Raw genomic sequence first — 23,264 nt, forward strand, 5'->3', positions numbered from 1 at the left:
CTTAACCTCAATCTGCCTCAGTTTCCTCAGCTGTAAAATGGGGATCATAATACCACCTGCCTCCCAGGATGATTGTGAGGATCCCACAATATGATACTTGCAAAGCACTTACCACAATTCCCGACAGATAGTAGGTGTTATATAAATGCTTGTTCCCTTCCCCCCTTATTTGCCCGTGTGGCTGTGGAGTAGCACTAGGGACATCTACTCCTGTGTATCAGGATGGCCACAGCAGGGAGGAGCTGGGTTCCAGCAGGGCAGATGCCGTGGGCACACAGTCTCTTTGAGCGCTGCTGACCTCTTTTTGTATTCATTCCACCCCCCCGCCCCCATTGCACGTAGGCTGACTGGATCCCAGACATATCTGCCGCCTTTAAACATGCTGGTGGGAGTAGAGATCCAGACGGCTGCCACTCGCTTCTGCAGTTTGAATGTAGCAGGCATTTATCCCTCTGCATCACCCCCCCCACACACAAACACACACTCTCTGCCCAGTGCCTCACAGTGTTACCTTCTCCTGACTGACAGAAGGCCAGACAGGTAGATTGGAGTTGGATTCAAGAGAGCCTTGAATGCCAGGATTCAGGGAGTCAAGGTCCTTCTGAGCAGAGGAATGCCTGGATCAGATGAGGGCAGCAGGAGTACTTGGGCAGAAATGTGAAGGATGGAGGGAATAGACTGGAATAAGGAAGAAGCAGTTCTCGTAGTTTTGGTGAGAGAAGGTGAGGCCTTGATAGAGGTAGCCACGGTGTGAACAGAATTGGAGAGAAAGGCCACAAGATTTATCACATAAGCGGGATAAATAGGATTTGGCAGGTTACGGAAATGTGCAGTGGAGAGAAGAGTCAGACATGACCCAGATGACACATTCGGGTGCTTGGGAGGGTCGTGGTGCCATTAGTAGAAAGAAAGCAGGAGAGGAGGAAGATGAGGGGAAAAAATGAACCTACAGTTATGGGCTCCTTACATGTTGTGTTGGGAAGAGCTATGTCTTGGGTTTCTTCTTGTGATTAAGAAAAAGTGATGACTAAATTAAATTTCTAAAAAAAGAAGCATCATTATTCTTCTAACAAACTTTACAATTTTTCCTCTTCAAATTTTTAATTACAGTAAGAGTGGTATGAGCTTTACAGAACAACTTTCTTGATAAATTTTCTATTTGCAGGGTTTTACAAGTTTGCCTTATAAGAAAACCAGTATCTTATTTTCAGTTATCTGATAACTTAAAAATTAATGATTTTGATGCAGAAATGTTTTAACACATCTCTGATGTGTTTTCAGGAATTTTGAAGATTTTCTACATGAGAGCCTGGTTGAATATTTGGATGTGAATGAAGAAAATGATTGTAACATTGCATTGTATGAACATACAATTAACAAGTAAGTGATATCCATAGCAACAACTTAAAAACCTATTTTGTTTAGAATCTGCCCTTGGTTCATTAACATCCTTCATTTTCCTCTTATCCATTTGGAAAGAAATATGCTTAGGCTGCCATTTTGTGTAAAATCTTTTAAGTGGATCTGTAATTTCATCCAGTGGGGCCTTCCTCCATGATTGTGGGTGGTGCTCCCCAGGGTCTTCCATGTTGTGTGACTCTTCTCTGTGTTCTTCCATCAGTCCCCCCAGTGGGGTCTACCCGGTGCTCCCAAAGGTTCCTTCTAGGCAGGTTTTCTATTTGTCCCTATTCTTTCTGTGACCCACTCATGGCTGTTTTCCCAATGTTTTCCTCTGTGGTTGAGACAATACCACATTGTAGCATTTTTCTAATTAGAAAACAACCCAATACAATCCTGTATTCTGTACAACTCCCAGTCTTTCATGTGTCGCTTGAAGATCTGTTCCGCTTTAGAAAATGGTTTGTGAAAGCCTAGCTCTTGTTCCTTTCATGGATGTCCTCATTATGAAGTTGTATGAAGTAATTCCTATGCAGAGTTTATAATAATAGGAAAGCAAATATAAGGATTAGTAATTTTTCTGCCATTTTAGTCACTTTTTTCTTTCTTTTTTGTAATTTCACCTATGATTGTTTCCATTCTCTTGGAATCTTTCCTCCCCATCCTCCCAACCAATGATATTTTGCAAAAGAATTCTTTGTTGCTTTCAGAATTAAATTACATCTAACATAGATTTCTTCTGATATTGAGGACTGGGGTATTAGTGGCCAAATGTATCATCTCACTGTTGATGACTTTGAAAATGGATTTAGAAACACTGACCTATCTATTCCATCAGTATCTGTGGTTGTCTTTCTACTTTCCTTTTAAAATGCTCTTGATGTGCTGAGTGAAGTGAGCAGAACCCAGAGGACTTTGTATACAATAGCAGCCACGTTATGCAATGACTAAGATTGTTACACTGAACCCTTCTCAGCATTGCAAGGATCTAAGACATCTCCAGAGGCCTCGGGATGGAAAATGCTGTCCGCATCCAAAGAAAGAACTATGGAAGTCAAATTGCTATCAGTTATTTTTACCTTCTGTTGAGTTTTGTTTCCTCTTTCTGATTGTTCCTCCTATTGGTTTTAATTTTTACTTACAACTGCACTAATGTGAAAATATGTTTAATGGGCATGTAAATGCAAAGCCTATATCAGATTGTGCGCCGTCTTGGGGAGGGTGGGGGGGGAGGAAGGGGGAGAAACATTTTCAACTCAAAAGCATATGGAAGTGATCGTTGGTAAATCAAAATAAATTAATAAAATTTTTTAAAAAATGCTCTTGATAGTATATGGCTTAGTTAGGTCCCACTTCAAGCTTTCTGCTGACTTCCCCCCTCACCCATCTTCCATCATTGTTCTCTGGGACGTGTTTCAAGTGAATTTGTCTTCTTAATCGGTGTGGTTCTTGGTTGCTGTCTCTAGGTCTTCTCTGTCTGTGACAGGTTCTGGGCTCTTTTGACTTCTTTCTTTTGCTGACTTCATTGATTAAGCTTCTTTTTAAAATAGTGACCATGAGGAGGCGGAGCCAAGATGGTGGAGTAAAAGCAGTGACTTGCTTGAGCGCTCCCCCAGACCCCTCCAAATATCCGTAAAAAATGACTAAACAAATTGTAGAGCAGCAGAACCTGCAAAAAGACAGAGTGAAACAAATTTCCAGCCCAGCACAACCTGGGTGGTTGATGGGAAAGGTCTGTAGCACATGGCTGGGAGAGGAGCACAGTGTAGGCAAAGATGGGGGCCCCAGTGAACCTGGAGCAGGCCTCAGGGCACTGAATCATTGGTAGCTGTGGAAGTTTCCAGACTTCTCAGCCCACAGATGCCAAAGACAACTTAGAAAATCAGTAGGAAAGGTCTGTCAGAGCTAGGTGAGAGAGGAGCGCAGTCCAGGTCAAGCCCTGGAGCAGCAGCTACTTCTGGAGCGCTGGGCCTGCAGACTATAGGGGGAATCAAGCAGCTGATCAGAGGGGGATTGAAGGGGTCTGTGTGCTGGTGCTGAGGCAGGAATCTCTTGCTTTGCCCGTGCTTGGATCTGGGCCACAGTCCTGGATGGTGGTCCTGGGGCAAGGAGGAGCGCTGGCATGGCAGAACTCATGGTGGCGGTAGAGAGGCAATCCTCCTCACAGTGCCGACGCAGAAAATAATGCTTGTGGTCACTCACAGACGAGAGCACAGCCCAGGAAAGGAGTAAATGCCTCTCCTTTGATCTTGCCCCCTTGAAAGAACTTAAAATTTACAGGTCCCTAGAAGTATCTCTGAAAACAGCCACACAAAACCCCTGATGCTTGGAACAGTACAGCCTCCACACTGGAAGCAGACCCCTACCTTAACAAAGAGTTAAAAAGTCAAGTAAGGGGCAGCTAGATGGTGCACTGAATAGAGCACTGGCCCTGGAGTCAGGAGGACCTGAGTTCAAATCTGGCCTCAGACACACGGTACTCACTAGCTGTGTGACCCTGGGCAAGTCACTTAACCCCAATTGCCTTACAAAAACAAACAAAAAACATCAAGTAATTGGCTGGGAACGTGAGCAAATGGGGAGGGACTCAGACTATAGAATCTTACTTGGTGACAAAGACCAAAATATACAACTAGAAGAAGACAACAAAGTCAAAGCTCTTACATCCAAAGCCTCCAAGAAAAATATAAATCAATCCCAGGCCATGGAAGAGCTCAAAAAGGATTTTGAAAAGTAAGCAAGAGAAGTAGAAGAAAAATTGGGAAGAGAAATGAAAGTGATGTAAGAAAATCATGAAAAACAAGTCAGCAGCTTGTTAAAAGAGACCCAAAAAAATACTGAAGGAAATAACACCTTAAAAAATAGCCTAACCCAAATGGCAAAAGAGGTCCAAAAAGCCAGTGAGGAGAAGAATGCCTTAAAAAGCAGAATTGGCCAAGTAGAAAAGGAAGTCCAAAAGCTCACTGAAGAAAATACTTCCTTAAAAATTAGAATGGAGCAAATGGAACCTAATGACCCTGTTGACAAGAAATTTTAAACAAAACCAAAAGAATGAAAAAATAGAAAACAGTGTTTTGGGGCATCAATAAATTTATTTGACTAAGGCCTATTGAAGCTATTAATTGTAGGTGCTCTCTTCTTTTCATCTGTAACCTTCTAATTTGGTACTCATTTTAATCTTTCTTATAAGTATAATCTTTGCATGCAAATACAAATGAGCACAATTGTCTCTGCCTGCCCTTCCCCATTCGAATGTAAACTCTTGGAGGACAGGCTTCACTTTGCTTACTTGTATTTGTAGCCTCAGAGCTTGGCACAGTGCCTGAAGCAATTAATAAATGCTTCATTATACATCCATTCCACTTTCATTATCCTCTCTGTTTTTGTGATCCTTCTGTTGATTTTAAAATAAGGATGACTTTTCTTCTGATCTCTATCAGAATTTGATCCAGTGCCTGGACCTAGAAAGAAGAATCTGAGAAAGAGACCCCTGCTGTAGGTCCGGATCCATTGAATTCCTCAGCTTGTAAAGTCAGGGGCATCACTGAATTCTTGTTCTTATGTAAAACCCAGGAACCAGGGAACACGCTTTCAGGGCCTCTTTGGGTGCAATGGTGTCCTTTGCTGTCACGTCCTGGAAATCTGAGGCAGTGATTGCTAGGGAGGCTGTTGTCACACCACTGACAGCAGGTGAGAAAAGCTGACCTGAACTCCTGGGTGTCTGCCCCCCAAGGCCGTTTCTGAGGGTCTGCCGAGGTGTTCGGTTCAGGGTGGTTAGCACCGCAGCGGTGTGCATTCCGAGCAGGAGCTCTTCCTTCATTTGAGAGCCGTCTGCCGCTGGGTCGCTCCATTGCTAGACACAGGGACCGTGGAATTGTGCAGTTTAACATCTTCACTGAGATTCTTTCTTGACACATGTCGTAACGTTGAATGACCCTTAAAGCTGGGCAGCTAATACACTGTAATTGTTCATTTCTGTCTTACGTATTGAGCGTCTTAATAGCCTTCTGCCGAGGTGGCCTCCCAGGAAAGACTTAACTGACTTATCCCATGGCCAAGAGTTTGGTGATGTTCCCGTGCATTTAGGTGGCATGCCCTGTCTGTATCATGTCAGTCAGTGGTTTATTATTTGTGTGTTGTGCATTACTAAATGATAACGCACCTTAAAATTTCAAGGAGATTTGCTTGCAGTAACCCTATGAGGTAGCTAGTAGAAGTGTTATTAGGCCCATTTTACAAATAAGGAAACTGAGGCCTAAACAGGCTGAGCAGCTCTTCCATAATCATGTAGTTGGAAAGCGTCAGAGTTTGGATTTGAAACCAGGTCTTCCTGACTGAGTCCATCACTCTATCCATGGTAGAGTGATCTCATTTCACTGACAAGCTGAGGTTCTGAAAAACATTTTTTAACAGATGTTTTGTTTTTGCTCTTATTGGTAATAGCATCATTGCTTCCCGTTGACTTTCATTACCCCTAATAGAACCCATCCTTGTAGCAAAGAAATTTAGAGAAGCACATTAACTCATTGGTCAAGTCCGACAACACATGCCTCACTCCTCACATGGAGTCTGAAGCCGTGAGTGGTTGCTCTGCTGATCAGGGTTTTCCTGGCTTCCACGTTGTTTTCCTCTGAGTTTTCTTTAGCATCATAGATGTTCTTTCCTGATTCTGGTCAGCATCCACCAAGTGAGTCACCCTGAAGTCTTCACATGGGTTATGGTTTCTTATGGTGGTGTAACATCTGTGGCGCTCGTCCCAATCATTTGATGCATGTGGGACCTTTTCCCTTCCTTTGGCCTCCTCCAAGCAGTGGAACTGCTGGGTATGGGTAGTTTTGCAGCTTTTCTAATACGGTCCGAAATCGGTTTCTGGAATCATTGGATCATTTCACAGTTTCATCAGTTGTGTGTCAGTGGCTCACGTTCAGGAGAGCTTCCCATTTTGAATGGCTAAAGAAGAGGGTGGTGGTTTTCTTTTTTTTCCTTCGGGAGGCGTTTTTCCTTTGGGTTATCGATCAGTTCTGTGATGGATTGCATTGTTTCTCCCTTGTCAGTGACTTCCTCGGTAGCTCATGCCCTGCTGGGATTTTTCTCTTAGCTGGCTACAGGCAAAAAGGGGGAAATGAACAGAAACACTAGACATTTTCTCAGGTGGGAGGTGATTCATTTAGAAGTTGTACAGTAAGAAAGGGCGGCTGAAACCTGAAAATTCTCCAGCAAGAGCACTCTTGGATCACAGCAGTGAACACAAGGGGCTCCTGCAGTTGCTAGAGGCCTAGAGAAGGGATGGCTTACCTGCAGTCCCTCAGCTGGCGAGGAAGAGGCAGAACTGGAGGCGGCTTCTCTGACATCAAGCCCCTCTCAATTTACTTCACTCTCTTAACCTGAACTGGATCTAAGAGAGAAGTAGTTTAAATGATACTAGGGAAGCAGACTGTCAAGAGTACTTGGGGAAATGTCTCATTTCATTTAATTTTGTCCAGTATTATCAGAGCACCTTGGCAGAATGTTTAGATGTGCAACCTTTGATGAGGCCCTGTTCCCACTCCTGCTCAAGGGGAAAATAGCCCATTACTTTTTGGTTTGTTTAAAGAGCATTCTGCCTCCTTTCTTTGTAAAAGCAAAATCGGGCATATTTCACTAGGGCCTTTACAGGTGTTGTATATGAACATATAGTCTTATCAGTGTTTTTATGACGGATACCCTGAGAATAATGGGGTCATCCTGTAGGTCTCCCTTTTTCTCTTTCTCATTTTTTTCAATCTGCCCTGTTTTCTACAGTTGAAAAGGGTCCCTTGCCCTTTTCCCCCCCCTGAGGAATGTTAACTGCTGAATTTCATTTGCTGGTATTTAAACAAAGGGTGGGAAGGGGGTACATTTCAAACAAATACCATTCTAACTCAGGCTATAAATGTGACTTGAAGAGAGCTTCATTTTCAAATAGGCTTCCCGACCTCAGTAAAACCAGCCTTCCCTATGGATAAAGAGGGCTGCCGTGTGACTGCCTGCTAGGCTGTCAGATGTGGGTCTTGCCAAAAATCCCTGTTGTGCTAGACTGAATGAAGATGATCCCTAAACCAAGAGCTAGAGTAAAACTCAAGAGTTAATTAATCCCACTTAATTAATTGTCACAAGGATATAGGATTCTGGGTCCTTGCTGTGTGTCACAAATTAAAATCAACAGCTTTGGAAGCCCTTGGAGAAGAATAGGAAGTTCAGACAGTGGGATGTGGGATTGGTAAGTCTACTTTGGTGAAACCCAGCAAGCAGGCACTCGCTTTGTTCTGTTCCAGCTGAAGCTTGTAATTTGCCTTTTGAGTTTGGTCCTAGGCTAACCCCTCTTTGGCAGAACATAATACAATATAGGACAGTACGGTAGACATTTATTAAGCACCTGCTGTGTGCCAGTAGGCACATAATACTTGTCAGGTACTAGGGGTACAGATAAGAAAAGGAAACACAGTCCCTGTCCTCAAGGAGTTTACAGTCTAATGGAGGAAGAAAACAATACCTAACAGAAAGCCAAAAAGGCAGGGGAGAAGGGAGGGAGGGAGAGAGTCAGCGCTGGGCCATGATGATGGCAGAGTGGAATCCACAGAGTGCGGCTGATGGGAAATGAAGCATTCCCAGAATGTCTGAGCCAATAGAGTTACGAAGTCAAGACGTGTTTTTGATTCTATGTATTTCTGAAAGGAGGAAATTTATTTTTCTAGTACAATGACAGGAAGTATAGGGGAAGAAGTGTTCTCCCATTACTGTAAATGTCGTGTAAAAGAGGGAGCCCACATCCCATGCCCTTTTGCTTCCTTTTCATTTTGCTTTGGCTTTTTCCTGATGATGAGGCCATTTTGGAGTTAATGTCATCCTTCTCATCATAGTCCCTGGCATGGCATAGTGTATCCAAAAGTGGTTGCGGATTCAAAGACTGTCCAGCTGATTCAATAAAGGGACTCCTGGGCAGGAGATAGTGGCTGGACCACATGGTCTTGGAGGTCCCTTCCAACTGTTCTTTTGTTCTGACAACTTTTGAAGAGCAGGTTGACATGTTTATTTTATTATTTGAGGTTAAAATCAAATTTTTAATAAAACTCAGAACACATTTCCTCACTAGATTTTACCTTCTATCACTCCTGTTATATTTATTTGCAAATATTACTATGTATGTTCTTTTCTACAATACTTGCTAGTCGTTTAATCAAATAGAAGAAAACAGTAGTATTTTGTTGCCTAAGTAGTCTTATTTGTTTATTTATTTTAGGGATACCACCCACTTGGAGATTGAACCCTTCACTCTTCTCGGTGTTTGCGCTGGGCTGATTCCCTACCCTCACCATAACCAATCCCCCAGGAATACCTACCAGTGTGCCATGGGGAAACAGGCCATGGGTAAGCGTTTCCTTCTTGCACGTCAGAGTGTTACTAGAATAATTTCGAATATCATTTTTAAAAATCCTCCCGAGGTCTTCTCGTTTCACTACTATTATCATTTCCTGTACCAGAGGAATCAGCAATCTCTTGCAAGCTGGAGAGCCACCTATAGAGCTAAGCACTGGGTGTTCCACTGGTATACCTAAAAGCATAAGCAATAGAGAAGGAATGACGGAAAAAGAGAAAGAAAGAGAGTTGAAAAGGAAGGAAACAAGTATGTAGAAAGCGCCTACTGTCTGCCAGCTCTTTACAAATGTCATCTTATTTGTTCCTGACAGCAACCTTGAGAGGGGGCGTTATTAGGATCCCTGTTTTATAGTTGAGGAAACTGAGGCACACAGAGTCACCTAGCTAGTGAGTGTCTGAGGCTGGACTTGAGCTCGGCTCTTCCTGACCCATCCACTGAGCCACCTCACTGCCCAGAGAGGAAGGGAAGAAGGAGAAAGCCTAAGGCAGTGGAGCGGCCGAGGTGCCTGTGGCAGGTTGGGAGGCCCGGCCCGCGCTGGTATCTGCTGAATGGCCGTTGGTTGGTTTGTGGCTGGTGGCCTTGGCCCAGGTGAGGTATGAAGTTACGCTTGGCAGCGTCCTCCCCACTTATGCGTGCTGACTGTAGTTAGTGAGCGGCCTGGATCTTTTTTAACCTCAGGGACAACGAGACACTGAAATCGTTATTAAAAGTAGATTATTTACTGTTGAAAAGGAGATGAGGAAACCCGTTTGAGTTGTTGTCCCATTTTCTCACGTTTAACACATACGCACTGTGGTCCTGCTGCCACTTGGACGTTTAAGCCGAGGAAGAGGGAAGTGGATTCTTTTCTGGATCTGTCATTCATCAGAGCCCATGGTGGAGGGGAATGAGGATGAGATTTGGTGTCAGAAGACCTGGGTTCATATCCTGTCCTGCTGTTTAGTATCCCTTTCACCTTGGGCAAGTCTCATCCTCTCTAGACCTCAGTTTCCTTATCTGAGGGTGTTGGACTGGATGACATATGAGGGCCCTCCCACGCAGCTCTGAGTCTGTGATCCTCTGGTCTATGGAGGACCGCCACCAGCAAAGTCTTTCCAAAAAAACAAAAACCCAAGCTCAGCTCAAACTCAGACTCAAGCCCTTACGTCAGCCATCCTTGTAAAGTTTCTGCTGTTTGCTGTGGTGGTTTTAAATCACTGACATCCTGATAAGCAGTCCGTGTGGCTTTTGTATTTCTGCTGCTGCCCCCATGCCCCACCTCCATTCTGCTCTGAGACTCTGGGTTATTGAAGGCTCTGCCAGAGGAGCACAAGCGTTTTCATCCTGTTTGGCAGCAAAAGCTTGGAGTTTGGGCCCAGCCATGGACTTTGTATCTTTCATCCAAGGACCAGCTGGGCTCAGTTTTAAAAAAAGCTCTCTCCCAGAAAGCAGGCCATCATCAGGTGGTGGAATTTTTGCCCACAGTCCATGAAGAGGATTAGGAGAATGCCCACAGTGATATTGAAATCACAGATCTTCTGAAGAAGTTTTTCTGCTCAGTGGGCATGGGGGTTTTTGTCCTTCTACTTTAAAATGTAATTGATGGAGAATCCCTTAGAAAGAAAAATGAAAATGGTTAAGGGAAGGTAGTGGCATCACCTTTCGGGAACACCTAGGAGATTAATTTCTCCAGTTTTCTTAGAACTGTAACTGAGTGTGGCTTATGATGAAGGAATCCCAGATTCCATCCTGGATTTTCTCCTGTTCGGCATCCCCAGAAAGCTGTCTTGCTGTCATTTACCTGAATGATGTAATGCCCCGTCAATAGTAATTCCCAAAGGGAAAAACTCAATAGCAGCTCATCAATTTGCCTTTCCCATTCATCCTTCAGCAGCAGCGGGGCTGGTTTCCCGTTTTGTGTCTCTGACTTGCTAACAAGTTGAAATATACAGTAGTGAGCCCTCCGTGTCATGAAAGGCCTACCCCTTCTATTGGGTTTACCAAACCATTTTGTTCTGGGATGTGAATCCTGCCCCAAACAATACACCTTTTGTGGGGGACCTCCTGCAGAACTAAGTAGGGAAGAATCACCTCATCACAGATTCTTTCTTTCCGATGTCTGAGAAAATGTCGCCAAAGGGGTGGGGCAGGGAGGGAGAGACAGCCTCCACCTTGTGATTCCTTAAACAAAATTTAAAGAAGAGACTTGCGGTAAAGAAACGACGTTTGCATCCTTACAGTTGTCTCCCCCCAGCCCGAGTCTTTGTTTTGTGGCTCTGAGTAGTATGTGGATCCTGGGCTAGCTACCCACGCAGCTAAGCAGGATCACTGTGTACAGAAAGCCAGTTCAGCATCTGTGGAGTTCTTTTGTACTTTGCTGTGTGAAGGGTTTTTTCTGGTTTTGTTTTGAGTGTCATTTGCAATTCATTGTCTGTGTTTTCTGAGGTTGGTGTATTCAGCTGCATTGACCCTGGGTCCGGCACATTTAGCTCCTTGGATACACTCTTCTGACATTACTGCTGACGCCCAGAAGACAAAAGCCACTGAATATCTTTAGCGATAAAAAAAAAAAAGCTTTTGTTCCTATTTGTTGTTACCGAACACCTGACTCTAAAGAGAATCCCTGAGATAAAACTACATTTTATAAGTTGGCACATGACATGGCCATATTTCACTCTGGACACTGAAATAGCTGCAAAAAGACTGAAGCCAGTCTGTATTAAAAATGCAAAAGATAAGGGAGAGCGGGGGGGGGGGGGGGGGGGGGGACAGGAGGCAGCCAAGGGGCTGGGCTTGAGAATCCTCTCTTCCCTTTGAAGGGAAGGGCCCAGTTCTGTGGATGGCTAGTGTAGAAAACTCACCTTCTGTCCTGTTTAGCAGCTGGATGAATAGGAATGAAAAGCAAGTGATAAGTAGATTAAATAGCATAGCTGTATTTTTTTTTATCGTGGTGGTCGTTTTTTGGGGGCAAGAAGCCCTCATTTGCTGCCATTCTAATTATATTTTCTGCAATGTGACAAATGCATGTCTTTGACCCAGTTTCACTGAATGTCAAGTGCATAGTGTTTCTGGGGAGAAATCACCTTCCACTGCTTAGTACCAGCCCTTTCTGACAGCTTATAGAAATTGGACTCTCTAGATTTCGGAGAGAGTCCAACCCTAACCATTACTGGTGAGAAGCAGTGGCATTGATGGTGAGTTAGGTAAAGAAAGAGGCAGTGGCCAGCGAGCCACCTTCTCTCACTTTTTTTTAACATTCTATTCATATGCTTTCCACCCTCTTTCTTTTCCCTGTGAGCAAATCATCTCTTTTATCAAAGATTTAAAAAGGGGTGGGGGGGAAGCAGTTCAGCAGACTACTGAATACACCTACAGGGTATTGACAGGACAGAATTAGTGCAGTCTGCTTTTAAAGCTTAAGTCTTAATAAAGTCTCAAGTTTTAATAGCTTAAAATTGCACTAAGACCTTTGGGACACCCTGTATACGTTTTACACACACACACACACACACACACACACACACACACACACACACACACACCCCACACCCCCCTTGTAGCATTCTATTTCTGCAGTGAAGAGAGGAGGCACATATATTTTCTTAACATTTTCTTTCAAGCACCAAGATTGGTCATTAGGATTCAGCGTTCAGTGGGGGTGGGGGTTCTTTCTGTATCCATTGTTTCTCTCGTTCTGTTTGTTTTCATCTGAATCAGTTGATGTGCCTTTTTCCCCGTGCTTCTCTGAATTCTTCATATCCATCATTTTTGATGACACAGTAGCATTCCACTACATGAATGTACCGTGATTGGTTTTGCCATTGGTGGTCATCTACTTTTGTTTCTACTTTGCTACTGCACGTATGTGGGGGGGAGGGAAAGCTGTTTCGAATTTTTTTGGTGTCAAAGCACCTTCCTTTTTGCAATGAAATGAATGAATGAAAGCTGCATTTAAAAAACAAACGGTAATAAGAGCTAATGTTTATGTAGCACCTACTGTGTGCCAGGCACTTTGCTGAATGCTTTATAGGTAATAACCTATCTCATCGGATCTCCACATCAACCCTGTAAATTGGGTAGTATTATCACCCCCTTTTACAGTGGAGGAAACTGTGACAAGCAGAGATTTGTGACCTTTTTTCCATCTAATTTCCTGCCCCAGCAGTGCTATCATTTTAGCTGTGAGTGCCAGCCTTGCTTAGCTTTCTACTCGTTCTTTTCTTACAAGGGTAACATTTTCCCCAAAGAAGGAGATGAGAAGAATGAGTCCAGTAGACGTTGCGTGAAGGGGAGTGACCTCCAGATGCAGCCACAGACATAGTGCTGGGCAGGGAGGCCGTGCTCACGTCTCCTACGCTGCCCATTTTATTAGTTATTTAAAGGGATTATGCAGTGCCCTCAGCTTTAGTGATCACTTCTCCCTGTCCACACAGACTGACTGCTAAGGCCCTTTTTTACCCTGACATGGCTGAAGCTGTTTCCTCTTGAATTCTGTGACCAAAGCAAATATGGGGGGGAGAGAGAGAACTCCTGTTGTATTATCACTTCATCTCATCTTTCTCAGTGTGAATTTGCTGGGCTGCTTCAGCCTCCTCCTTTTTTCCCCTCCTACCTTGATACACCTTCTGCTTCTGAAAGGAGTTCTTCTTACTCCTCCTAATGGATCCCATACACATTGATGGTGACGAGCTTCCACCTCAGATCACCCATAACATGCTGGTGCCCTTGTCCTGTCATTTTGCCTTTTCTTGCTGTCTGTGCTGTGATTTGACAACCCTGCTTGACCAAGAGACAGCTCCCTAACCAAGGGCCTGGTCTGGATCCTTGTTGCCTTGATCTTTTCCAGCATGCAGCACAGTGCTGGACACAGTCGGCACTTCCTACGCTAGGTCACACATCACCAAATTCCACAGGGTGGATTGACTTACTGCGTAGACGTCAGCTGTTTGTGTGATCTTGGACAAGTCACCTGACCTCTTGTGCTTCTGACAATCCTCTGAGATTTATTTATTAAGTCACAGACTGATTGTGATTTACATTTACATAGCACTTTAACAGCCTTGTCGTGTAGGCACTATTTTTATCCCCATCCTACAGATGAGGAAAATGAGACTGAGTGGTTAACTAGATTTCCCCAGAGGTAGGATATGAACTCTGTTTTTCCTGATTCCTAGTTCTAGCAATCCTGGACCATTTTGGGCACTCCCCTGCTAGGAGCTCCCTACACTGGAGTCCTTGCCATACTACATGTAAAGTGAATACACTGAAACTTTTGTGAATAATCAGGGGAGGAGGGAGGAGAAGGTGGGCTTAACTGCCTGCCTTCCAAGAGCTCTAGAGATGATGCTCTCAGATAGCAATATTTTCCATGTCGTTGATATTACGTCATCCTAGTGTAGACTCTGCATTCTGATATTGAATTCTTGGATGGTAGGTGTTTGGAATAACATGCCCATTGAGATAGAAAGCTTGCTTTTTATGATTCGTAACAGTTACAGAATTGTACAGTAGCATTTTCTACAGAATTAGATAATGACTAAGAGGGTCTTAAACATGGTATTTAAAGAGACTATCAAAGTCTATTCCTTTATAACCCTGTCCTATTGAAGCAGAATTAATGGGATGCAGAAATTACGTTGACAAACTACTTTTTAACTTTCAATAAATACTTAATCCTATTTTTAAAAAACTACCCAGGTTAAAAGGCTTGAATGGAAAAATTACCATGAGCTCATAAAAACAAAACACATCTTAACTCTGTTTAGTATTTGGTTTGGTCAGTGGTCCCTTGTAATGACTGAAAACCGTGATCGCACGAGGTGAGGTAGCACAATTTATAGCAGGATCCAGTCGCCATGGCCTAGGGTTAGCTGCCCGGCTATTTATGTTTCCCTGTCACTTAGTAATGCCCTTCTGGGGTTTCAGAAGACATTTTTGGCAGCCTGGTGGGACATTGCCTCAGTCTTCGTCTCAAGCTGGGGAAGGGCTCACAATTGGAGGTGAAATCTGCACATAAATTTTCAGTGATCCCACGTAAAAGGACACGCTTGTTGTGAGTGAACTTTTACCACAGGCCTCACAGCAGTAATTCTGTTACTGCACAATGCAGGTTTCAGTGCCACACTGGATCACACCCTTTGTGATGCCATATCAACATACATTAATGGGTGATTTATAATGCCAACTCCGTAAGCCTCAGGTGGCCCTTGGTGTTCAGACCAGCCTTGGAGATTTAGCCAGAGGTGCTGGAATAAATCCATGTGGTTGGGCAGAGTACAGTGGAATTCCTAACGGCTTTCCAAGATCTGATGGTGTCTTTACGACAATAATCCTTTATTCTGCTCTGTATGAGTGTTTTCTTCCAGAATCAGAACTAACATTAACAAGAAAACTAATTCCTGTGTGTGAAGAGCTTAGTGATTCTGCACATCGAGGTAGGAGAGCTGCAGTGTGCAACTTCAGTGTCTCCCACCACTCTACAGATACTAGTTTGTGGAAATAGAATTAAATAGAATGTAGGGTCCTTGGATCTGTACCGGGTCCCTTTGGGATGGAAGAACATTAATGAGGTTCCAGTTCACACAGGCACTAGTCATTATTTCTTGTCTGATTTTTATCTCACCTGCCTTTTCTTCTTAGTCTTTTGGAACAAAAAAATTCATGGAGGAGGTCAGATGAGTGACACAGGAGGACTAGAACATACCTCAGACCCGAATCTAGAACCATCTGGAGTCTGAGATTTTGAATTCCTCTGGATTACCTGGACTATTTATTGCGTTTTTAGGCTAGAGTTCAGGCTCCTTTCTTTAAATTCCTTGGGCTTAAAATAAAGTGCTTTTACTTAGTGAGACAAATAATCCTTCAGAGGGGAGGAAAAGGGAGGTGGCTGCAGTGATGGGGTTCATTGGCCAACAGCCCCACTCCCGCTCTGCCCAGGACCACCACAGGCACCAGTGGGAAGGCCTGAGAGCCCAGGTGGGAAAGCATGTTCCGCTTTTCTGGCTTACTAGACACTCCAGAGAGTCCCAAGCTTCAGAAAGGACACAGTGGACTGTGTTCCATCCTGCTTGGCTTCTTGTTATCCAGTACCAAACGCCGAAGTGGAAGATTGTTTAAACTCTCATTCCTTCTTTTCTTTCTATATGTTTCCTTCTATTTCCCCGTTATGGTCCTTCTGCCCTCTTCTGATTATATCGTGTCCATGGTTTAAAAAAAGAAAGTCAGGGGCAGCTGAGTGGCACCGTAGATAGAGCACTGGCCCTAGATTCAGGAGGACTTGAGTTCAAATCCGGCCTCAGATATATAACACTCACTAGCAGTGTGACCCTGGGCAAGTCACTTAACTTCATTGCCTAACCCTCCCCCCAAAAAAAAAGGTCATTGTATATTGATTTTTTTTCTCTACCAAATCTCAAATTCTGGAAGTTATTACTGTACAATTCCAATGAATTAAAGATTAATTTGGGTTTCTCGACTTTTAAATATTGTTGAACAAAATGTGCAAAAATGTATTATTAGCTTTATAGACTGGATTTTGACATTTATATTTGTGAAAGTTTTCTGTTCGTTGTAGTGACTTTTTTCAGATGCCTCTTCTCCCATTCCCCCCACTCCCAGGCTTAAAGTGATCTTTTCCTTTCCTGAATTCGCCCTTATACCACTTTTTACCTGTCTTGAGGGCAAGGAAGAAATCTTATTCATCCCTCTAGAGACTATAGCACCTAGCACAGACTTCTGCTTACAGTAGGCACTGAATGAATGTTTGTGGAATGAATTAATGAAATGCATTTTTAATCATCTCTACTTATTATTGCTAAAATAAATGGTTTTTTTTTCCTTCCCTCATTACCACTAAAGGTACTATTGGATATAATCAGCGGAACAGAATTGATACTCTCATGTACCTACTGGCCTATCCACAAAAGCCAATGGTTAAAACAAAAACCATTGAGCTGATAGAATTTGAGAAACTCCCAGCTGGGCAGAACGCTACGGTTGCCGTGATGAGCTATAGTGGCTACGATATTGAAGATGCATTAGTCCTCAACAAGGCCTCCTTGGACAGAGGTAAGAAGCGAGCATGGCAGGGGAGGCCAGTAGATTGTTGGAACATGTCTCCATGTGCACACACAGCTTGGGAGTGTCTAGACTCTCAATTTATCAGAGATAGCATGGTGGGCTGGGAAGGATGTTGGCCTGGATGAGAAGCCAGAAGGCCCAGCTTCCAGCCATGGTGCTGTCACTTGTAGGCAGGGGGACCAGCCTCAGCATTCCCACTTCTGAATCTGTAAGATGGGGGTGCTGCCTGCTTGCCCAGCCTGCTTCAGAGCGCCCTGGGAGAACCAAGATAATGGAGGTGAAAATGTTCTCTGCAGAATGTGAAAGGCCAGGCTAGGAAAATGGCTTCAGTCGACCCGTAGTCATTGAACCCGGGGTATGTGGGGTACAGCACTTGTTTGAAATTCAGACAAAAGTTTTAACCCCTCGTGGTTGACTTTCTGTTACGTAAACACAAGTCCTGTTTAGGATTAAGGTTTTCTGCTTACATCAGATATAGCAGATTTCTGGACTAGCAGGTAGAACCTTTACTCTCTTCTGCTGCCCATAACTTTCGATGGTAACACTTCAGAAGAGAAGCCTCAGGTCACTCTCTCTCTGGGAGATGAAGTAAACGGTTTTGCCATCACTGGTCTTAAAATCATCTTGTCTGCTGTAAACCTGCTGCCCAGGGCATTGGCGACATGTGGGCTCGAAGGTGAGCATTTGAATGAAAAGCTTGGGTGCTGTTCAGGGCATTTCCCAGTAGTGCGTGGTGATCAGCAGCGGGAGCAGCAGTGATCATAAGGGAATTCTTGTCTCTAAATTTGTGGAGTAAGGAGCGACAGAGAAGCAGCTGAAATGAAAGCCGGTTTCTTTATTTGTGGTCTCTCCCCGCCACCCCCCCTTCCTTGGCATTGCCCGCTGGGCTTTCCCCACCCTCCTGCTAGTTGCTAGGCAGCAGTAACAGTACTCCTAGACATGTGTCTTTGGCATTAATGTCGGCTGCACTTAATTTATGCTGCTTTTTCTCCCCAAACGACAACAGCCATGCTTTAAAACTAGATGTTTTCCTTTCTGATTAACTGGTAACGTTTATGTGGAAACCTGAAGACTTTGTGATGTCTGTCAGAAACTCTGCAATGCCATTTAATGATCCAAGAGTGCTGCCCCTGACTTTATAGCAACCACCTGTGAATAAAATGACAGTTTACACTTAGGAGAAGAGACTCCTACCTTGACACAAATTACGTTACACTGGTATCCATTTCCATTAATTACAGTTGCAAGCCATTCGAAGATCCTGTAATGCTCTCCCAAGGAGCCAGAGCTCCTGCTGGAGTTGAGTGCTGCTGGGGCAGTATTGCCCTGAGGGGTAGAGTGGAGGAGAATGAAGAATGAGGGGATGGGAGGACCTGAAATGTTCTATAGCCCGGCCTTCAAGTTTTGCTTCTTTGTGTCACTAGTCGCTTCAGATTTGTTTAATGTAGTGCTCTGGGGACTCTTTGGGCACTTGCTGTCACTTTTAGCCTTTCTTAACCAAGTTCCTAGGTTTTCCAGCAAAGTTGGACTTCAGGTAAGTGTATTGAGAACTGACATTTCTTTCACCAGTTATAAAGCTCATTGATAAGCTAACATTTTCTTATTTAAATTTTTCTGACATGTTAGTATATTTTGGAAAGTTATTTCTCCAGTAAACAGATTACAGAGGTCAAAGGACCATTCATTTCATTTTAGTCTCCAGTATGTAGTATGCTTCGCACAAACTGGGTACTCAGTAAATGTTTATTGAAATAAATTGAGTTACAGAATATATCAAGTTAAAAGTACATTTGACAAAGAAATAAAAAGCAGCCCAGACTTGTGGCTCCGGCATCTCATGTGTTTGAGGAGCAGCTTTTTGGGTGAAGATGTACTTGATGAAGCCAGTTGGAGCCAATAGTCATGTCTTTCCCTACCCAAATATTTCAAGTACACCTTGTTTCTTATCCTGGTTAATCTTTGGACAGTCAGTTCATCTCATTTTCTGGCCACCTATTAACTAAAACTTGTTAGCTCTTAAAGTAGGAGAATAAACCTTAAACATGTGATTCTTAGCATCCTCCATCTCCCTTCTCATCCCTGTGAAAGGGAAAAGTGGGTCTGCGTAAGACCGAGGCCCCTCATACGGTGTTCTGTCATCTGTGGGTCACCTTAAGCACCTGGCAGCCAGCCTGCTGGGGACAAGCCTTTCCCTCCAGGCCTCCCTGGTCTGGCCAACACCTGCTGAGCTGGAGACCTGCTCCGCTTGGTAGAGCCTCCCAGGACTTGCACCCCTCAGAGGAAGCCTTCAAGGCCCGGGGTTGTGGCCTAGCATGGTGAAAGAGCCTGTGTTGGCAGTTTTGTGAAAGATGTCATTGAGGTTGTGGATTCCTAGAAAGCGGGGTGTCACAAATGGGCAGCCAAAGGACTGCTGCCCAGCTGGCCTGGTAATGTTAACGGAGGCAATGCAAGGCTCCTGGTGGGGGGGAAGGGTTATTGATGGCTGCGGCATGAGGTGAGAAGACATGGAGGGAGTACCTTCATAGACGGGGTCGTCAGACCAGTGACACGCTGGGATATCACACCCCAGCCTTCCTGTGGTGAGGGCTGCGTCATGGCGAGGTTGACGGGTGGAGGGAAGGAATGAATGGGTGAAGCACGTGTTAGGCGTAAAGCATGGTGCTGAGCACTGGAGAAACTAGGAGGAAAACAAGACAGTCCCTGCCTCAAAAAGCTCACGTTCTATGAGAGAACCACTTTCATCTCCCAAAAAGAATCCGAGAGAAACTCTTTTTGAGAGTGTAGGGGTAAGAAGGGTAGAGTTTCCTCTGCCTAACCTGGATCAGAAAAAGTCCTACCTGGCAATGAGCACACTTCTTCCAAGGGAGGTTGGTGACAGGGCCGGGCTGTGCTGAGAGGCCACACCATGTGGTGGGAAGAGGCCTATATGCAAGGCAGGGGACCTGTGGCCTGACCTCTGACTAGTGATTGGGCGAGGCATTTAAACTTCTCTTAGTGTGTGCAAAATGAGGCATGTAGATTGGACGAACACGAAGATAATTTCCAGGTTGGCGACTTTCTTATCCTCTCTTGCACATTGCTTCCCGCAGGCCAGGTGCTTATCCACTGTGAATGGGTTATAAACTGGGGTTTCCTGTGAGGGTGATGCGAAGGGTGGTTCTCATACCTGGCTGTGTGTCATTTCAGGCTTTGGACGATGCCTCGTATATAAAAATGCCAAGTGCACCTTGAAACGATACACCAATCAGACTTTTGATAAAGTGATGGGACCGATGCTGGATGCAGCAACAAGAAAACCCATTTGGCGGCATGAAATTTTAGATGCAGATGGTATTTGTTCTCCAGGTGAGCGTCACTTTGGAAATGCTGTTTCTCATGCCAGCTGACAGGGCAGTTATCCCATACTAGTGCACATGGGCTCACACAGTATGGGTCAGAGGCAAGGCTATGCTAAACTGCCCTTCTGTCACCTCTTTGATCTGAGGCAGATCACTTAGCCTCTCAATGTCCCTGTGGAGAAAATGTCTGCTTCACAGAAGGCCCAGGTGCAGTCTTCCCCATTCTCCATGCTTCCCCAGTGAAAAAGGATGAGTTCATGTCCTGTCTGCCTGCTAAATTTTAGTTAAGGATTCACTCTGTGGGTGGAGGGGCGGGGCAGGGAGGTTAAATGTTTGGAAATGAGCTTCTCTGTGAAGAGGTGTGTTTGAGTAGACGTAGAGTATATTTTCAGACCTTTTTAAAACATTAGGTATCAGGATTTATAATGTGACATATGGTAATCGCATCAAATGCCAATGGCATATGACTGTTTCATGATTTGAAAGTTGGCGTTGAAGGTCCCTTCGAGCTCTCCAGTCTGGGGCTGTGGCAAATCCATCAGATGTAATGACCAGCCTTCGTGTGATGGCAGCAAGCAGCCCAGACCTGGGCCTGGACCCCGCAAAGAGGAGGAGGAAGCAGCTCTGGGCTCTCTGCATGCCCTGGTCCTGGGGAGGTGGAACTGCAGAGGGAGCTTGTCTTCACTGCAACAGAAAGCACACCCATATGATCAATAAATGTTCCCTCCACAAAGAAAGAGCACACGTATTTTCTTGGTTTGAAAATAAAACTGAGTTTTGCAGGTAGAAGAAAATATTTTTATTTTGCTGCCATACTCTAAGTTGACAAACTAGTTTGCCATTATTTGAAGAAATATCATCATCATTATTATTATTCACCATCGGGTTTTGAATGTTCACTGAAAGCTGCTTTGTCTTCTTTTACTAAAATGTTACTGTTGTTCAGTCACTTTTCAGTCATGTCCAACTCTTTGTGACCCCATTTGGGAATTTTCTCGGCAAAGACACTGGAGTGGTTTGCCATTTTGCGTTCCAGCTCATTTTACAGATTAGGAAACTGAGGCAAGCAAGGTGAAGTGACTTGCCCAGGGTCACACAGCTAGTAAATATCTGAGGCAGGATTTGAACTTAAGAAGATGAGTCTTTCTGATTTCAGGCCCAGCACTCTGTCTACTGCACCATGTAAATGACAGTGCTGTTAAATGTAACCTTGAATCCCTTAACTGAAAACTACTACTTTGTTTGTTTGGTTTTTTTAATTAATGTTGTTACTTTATTTTGATTTATCAACAATCACTTCTATATGCTTTTGAGTTGAAAATGTTTCTCCCCCTTCCTCCCCCCCACCCTCCCCAAGACGACGCACAATCTGATATAGGCTTTACATTTACATACCCATTAAACATATTTTCATATTAGTGGTGTTGTAAGTAAAAATTAAAACCAATAGGAGGAACCATCAGAAAGATGAAACAAAACTCAACAGAAGGTAAAAATAAGTGATAGAGATTCGACTTCCATAGTTCTTTCTTTGGATGTGGACAGCATTTTCCATCCCGAGGCCTCTGGAGATGTCTTAGGTCCTTGCAATGCTGAGAAGGATTCAGTATAACAATGTTAGTCATCGCATAATGTGGCTGTTATTGTGTACAAAGTCCTCTTGGTTCTCCTTACTTCACTCAGCATCAGACCATATAAGTCTTTCCAGGTTTTTCTGAAGCCTGCCTGTTCATCATTTCTTATAGCACAATAGTATTCCATTCCCATTCATATACCACAACTTGCTCAGCCATTCCCCAATTGATGGGCATCCTCTCAATTTCCAATTCTTTGCCACCACAAAAAGAGCTGCTGTGTTATATTTTTGTACATATGGGTCCTTTTCCCATTTGTTTGATCTCTTTGGGATGTAACCCTAGAAGTGCTGTTGCTGGATCAAAGGGTATGCACTTTTGTAGCCCTTTGGGCATAGTTCCAAATTGTTCTCCAAAATGGTTGGACCATTTCACAACTCCACCAACAATGTATTAGCGTTCCAATTTTCCCACATCCTCTCCAACATTTATCATTTTCCTGTTTTGTCATGTTGGCCAATCTGATAGGTGTGATGTGGTACCTCAGAGTTGCTTTGATTTGCATTTCTCTAATCAATAACGATTTAGAGCATTTTTTCATATGACTATAGATGGCTTTAATTTCTTCATCTGAGAACTGTGTGTTCATATCCTTTGACCATTTATCAATTGGGGAATGGCTTATGTTCTTATAATTCTTAGTTGAATTGGCTTTGTGCAAAAACTTTTCAATTTAATGTAATCAAAATTATCCATTTTGCTTTTCATAATGTTCTCTATCTCCTGTTTGGTCATGAATTCTTCTGTTCTCCATAGATCTGATAGGTAAACTATTCTTTGTTCTCCCAGTTTACTTATGGTATCAGCCTTTATATCTAAGTCCTGAACCCATTTTGACTTTATTTTGGTATATGGTGTGAGATTTGAGTCTATGCCTAGTTTCTGCCATACTCTTTTCCGGTTTTCCCAGCAGTTTTTTTCAAAGAGTGGGTTCTTATCCCAGAAGCTGGGGCCTTTGGGTTTATCAAATAATAGATTACTATAGCCATTGACTACTGTGTCTTGTATTTAACCTATTCCACTGATCCACCTCCCTACTTCTTAGCCAGTACCAAGCATGAAAACTACTACTTTGGGTGTGAAATCCAGGGCTCTTATCTTAATTCATTGTTTTGAAAAACAGTAGAGTAATAAGCATGGCCCATTGGATTAGATCTACTTGTGGAATCTCCCTCCTTACTTTAGCAGGTCTGACCAAAACTTCATGTGTCAGTGACTTCTGCATTTTCAAGGAGCTGGTATAGAAACCTAATGTTCTTCTGGTTTTCTTAGGTGAGAAAGTCGAAAACAAACAAGTGCTTGTGAACAAGTCTATGCCGACGGTCACCCAGATTCCCCTAGAGGGGAGCAGCGTGCCTCAGCAGCCGCAGTATAAAGATGTCCCAATAACGTAGGTGTCTGTGCGCCACCATCTTGGCAAGAGGGTGGAGAAAGGAAGGG

At 43.8% G+C, this 23,264-nt stretch overlaps 1 protein-coding gene across 1 annotated transcript in view; it reads left to right on the plus strand.

Annotated features, from left to right (window-relative positions):
• Positions 1–23,264, plus strand: part of POLR3B (RNA polymerase III subunit B) — a 147,217-nt gene that overhangs the window by 83,001 nt on the left and 40,952 nt on the right. The window contains exons 18-22 of the mRNA XM_020982425.2: positions 1,282–1,380; positions 8,657–8,784; positions 16,631–16,840; positions 20,039–20,197; positions 23,097–23,214. Coding sequence (XP_020838084.1) covers positions 1,282–1,380; positions 8,657–8,784; positions 16,631–16,840; positions 20,039–20,197; positions 23,097–23,214 — 714 coding nt within the window. The remainder of the gene's footprint in view (positions 1–1,281; positions 1,381–8,656; positions 8,785–16,630; positions 16,841–20,038; positions 20,198–23,096; positions 23,215–23,264) is intronic.

This window comes from Phascolarctos cinereus, unplaced genomic scaffold (assembly GCF_003287225.1).
Source record: "Phascolarctos cinereus isolate Bilbo 61053 unplaced genomic scaffold, phaCin_HiC Scaffold_1;HRSCAF=81, whole genome shotgun sequence".
NCBI lineage: Eukaryota > Metazoa > Chordata > Mammalia > Diprotodontia > Phascolarctidae > Phascolarctos > Phascolarctos cinereus.